Source organism: Pistacia vera, unplaced genomic scaffold, assembly GCF_008641045.1.
Source record: "Pistacia vera cultivar Batoury unplaced genomic scaffold, PisVer_v2 Contig1174, whole genome shotgun sequence".
NCBI classification, from domain to species: Eukaryota; Viridiplantae; Streptophyta; class Magnoliopsida; order Sapindales; family Anacardiaceae; genus Pistacia; species Pistacia vera.
In genome coordinates, this window is record NW_022195220.1 from 46,095 (window position 1) to 48,248 (window position 2,154).

The 2,154-nt window shown below is 34.1% G+C and overlaps 1 protein-coding gene across 2 annotated transcripts; it reads left to right on the plus strand.

The window, feature by feature from the left end:
- The first annotated feature begins 209 nt into the window (after nucleotides 1-209).
- On the plus strand, nucleotides 210-1,387 carry LOC116108088 (protein PHLOEM PROTEIN 2-LIKE A1-like). 2 transcript variants are annotated; one of them, XM_031394386.1, is made up of 2 exons: nucleotides 210-377; nucleotides 952-1,387. In XM_031394386.1, exons 1-2 carry the CDS (start codon nucleotides 225-227, stop codon nucleotides 1,294-1,296), a joined length of 498 nt encoding a protein of 165 aa, XP_031250246.1. In that variant the 5' UTR covers nucleotides 210-224; the 3' UTR covers nucleotides 1,297-1,387. The 2 variants fall into 2 exon arrangements, with proteins under 2 accessions (XP_031250246.1, XP_031250240.1); XM_031394380.1 differs by having other exon boundaries at nucleotides 814-1,381.
- The last annotated feature ends 767 nt before the right edge of the window (nucleotides 1,388-2,154 follow it).

The following is a 2,154-nucleotide window of genomic DNA, read 5'->3' on the forward strand; positions in this document are numbered from 1 at the left end:
ATATATAGCATATATGTTCCTAAGTGGTGGCCATGGCTGAGAATCTGATTAATTTTATCCTTTTGAAAAGGTGATTCAAGATGCCCAAATACCCAGCTGACATGTTCATATCAAGGAATCAATAAGCTAATTTATGCCTTATCACCGAATAAATATTTTTCTATAAAGATGTAGAAATTAATGAATATCTTCAACATTAGCAAGAGGGAAAGAGTGATTAGAAGATGGCGCATGATGTTTCTCAAACAAAAGTGAAGCTCCCACACAACTATGAATCCATTCTCGGAGAAGCAGACTCACAGGTTGACAAGTCCTCCTCCATAGACAAGCTATATGATCAGCTCTACTCTGGAGTTTTCTTAAACCAAATGAAAAAGGTAAGTCATATCTTATAAATATATATCGTCATTTAAAATTCTCAGATCAGAATATCTCCGAATTTTTTTAAAATTTAACCCAAATCTATATGACTTGTCTAGATTTTAAAAGCTTTATAATCGTTAACGTTTCACCGGCAGAAAAGATTATCCCGGCCCCAGTTTTCCGCAAAAAACTCATCTTTGCGTCGGGAGAATGCTGGTAAAAAAAACATGTTTCTCCTGTAGTAATCTATATCATCTCCATGGTTAAAAAGAGTATCTCGACTATAATTTTTACTGAAAAAATAAATCAGATTTCTCGTCGTTGTATTGTGTCGGTAAAGGTGCTTTATTCTGACGCCATCTTTGTGTCAGAAGAAAGCTGGACGAAAAAAATCGTTTTTCCTGCGGTGAACTGTATTACATTTTCATGGTTATTGTATTATTCTTGCAGAAATTTTGGGTTGATATGTTGTCCCATAAGAATTGCTTCATGTTGTTTGCACGGGAACTCTCATACCCTAAAGGAAATTTGTTTCTTCATTCTATAATACTCGACTCTTCTCCTCGAATTGATGTGGCTGAACTACAGGATTCACAGAGTTTTGAAGTAAAAGGGAAATTCAACACAATGAACCTCACTCCAGCCACTCTTTACCAAGTTTCATTTACCCTAATGATGAAGGACGAAGCTCAAAATGGATGGGAAGATCCAGTGAACCTCAAACTCTTCCTCCCAAATGAAACATCTGAAGTTCGCAAAGAATATTTGAATAAAAGGCCGAAAAACCAATGGATAGAGATCCTAGTTGGTACCTTTACAACTACGTATATGGATTCCGGGGACATTGAATTCTCTATGTACGAATTCGGTAAGCGTTTGAAGAAAGGAATTGTCATACTTGGAGCTGTTATTAAGCCATTTTCATTCCGGTAGAACTAAGCATGACGATGATAAACAATTTGACCTTTGCAAAACTACGTTTAATAAAATAAATAATTTACTTCACGTGCCTGAGGATCTTTCATAATAATCATAGTCATAAATTATGCTTTACTTTCCTGATTCTAAATTGAAATCCAAGCTTGTTGGCAACAAATCAGATATAAATCAGCAAATCAAGGAACAATTTGACATTGTGGATAGTCATGTTTTCTGGCACAAACATATCGGAAAAGCACTGTTGCGACGCTGTGAAATGGACAATACTCTGACGAGTTATTGCTGCATCGGAGATGGCCTCATCGGAAAATATTCATTTTCTTGTGGTGCGAGCAAATTTGATTTGCTAGTTCTCTTCAATGTTTATTTTTGGATATAGTGGCTCGCATTCCTATTTGTTCCTATGTAAAATTGTATGTGTTTAAAAAATCTATTTAATAAATAATATAATTGTAAATATGAATATAATTATGAAAGTACTATCAAGAATTGAAATATGAATCTTATTAGAAGTAGAATGTCACATATACTACTTATAAATATAGGGGTGAGAACTAATTCAAAATTATGAGAAAATGTGATAACACAAGGTAATTGATGTAAGGGTTACTAAACATCATTGGTAGAGTGTCTTAGAAATTAGAATTATTTCCGCTATAGGTACTGGGTTGAGCATGCTTAGAAACTAGGATTATTTCTATTCTGTTAATTATGTACCGGGTTTATGGTGTTGTGTGCTCTTATATATCATGTTCATGAAATTATAATGAATTTCTCTCATCTGTGGATGTATGCATGTTATGCAGAACCACTTAAATATTCGTGTTTCTTTGTGTAGTGTGATTTTATTCC

Excerpts from the sequence above, each read along its gene's own strand:
- LOC116108088 (XM_031394380.1), top strand. The coding sequence starts at position 225 with ATGGCGCATGATGTTTCTCAAACAAAAGTGAAGCTCCCACACAACTAT. Across the intron at positions 378-813 it reads TCTTAAACCAAATGAAAAAG|AAATTTTGGGTTGATATGTT; the intron begins GTAAGTCATATC and ends TTATTCTTGCAG.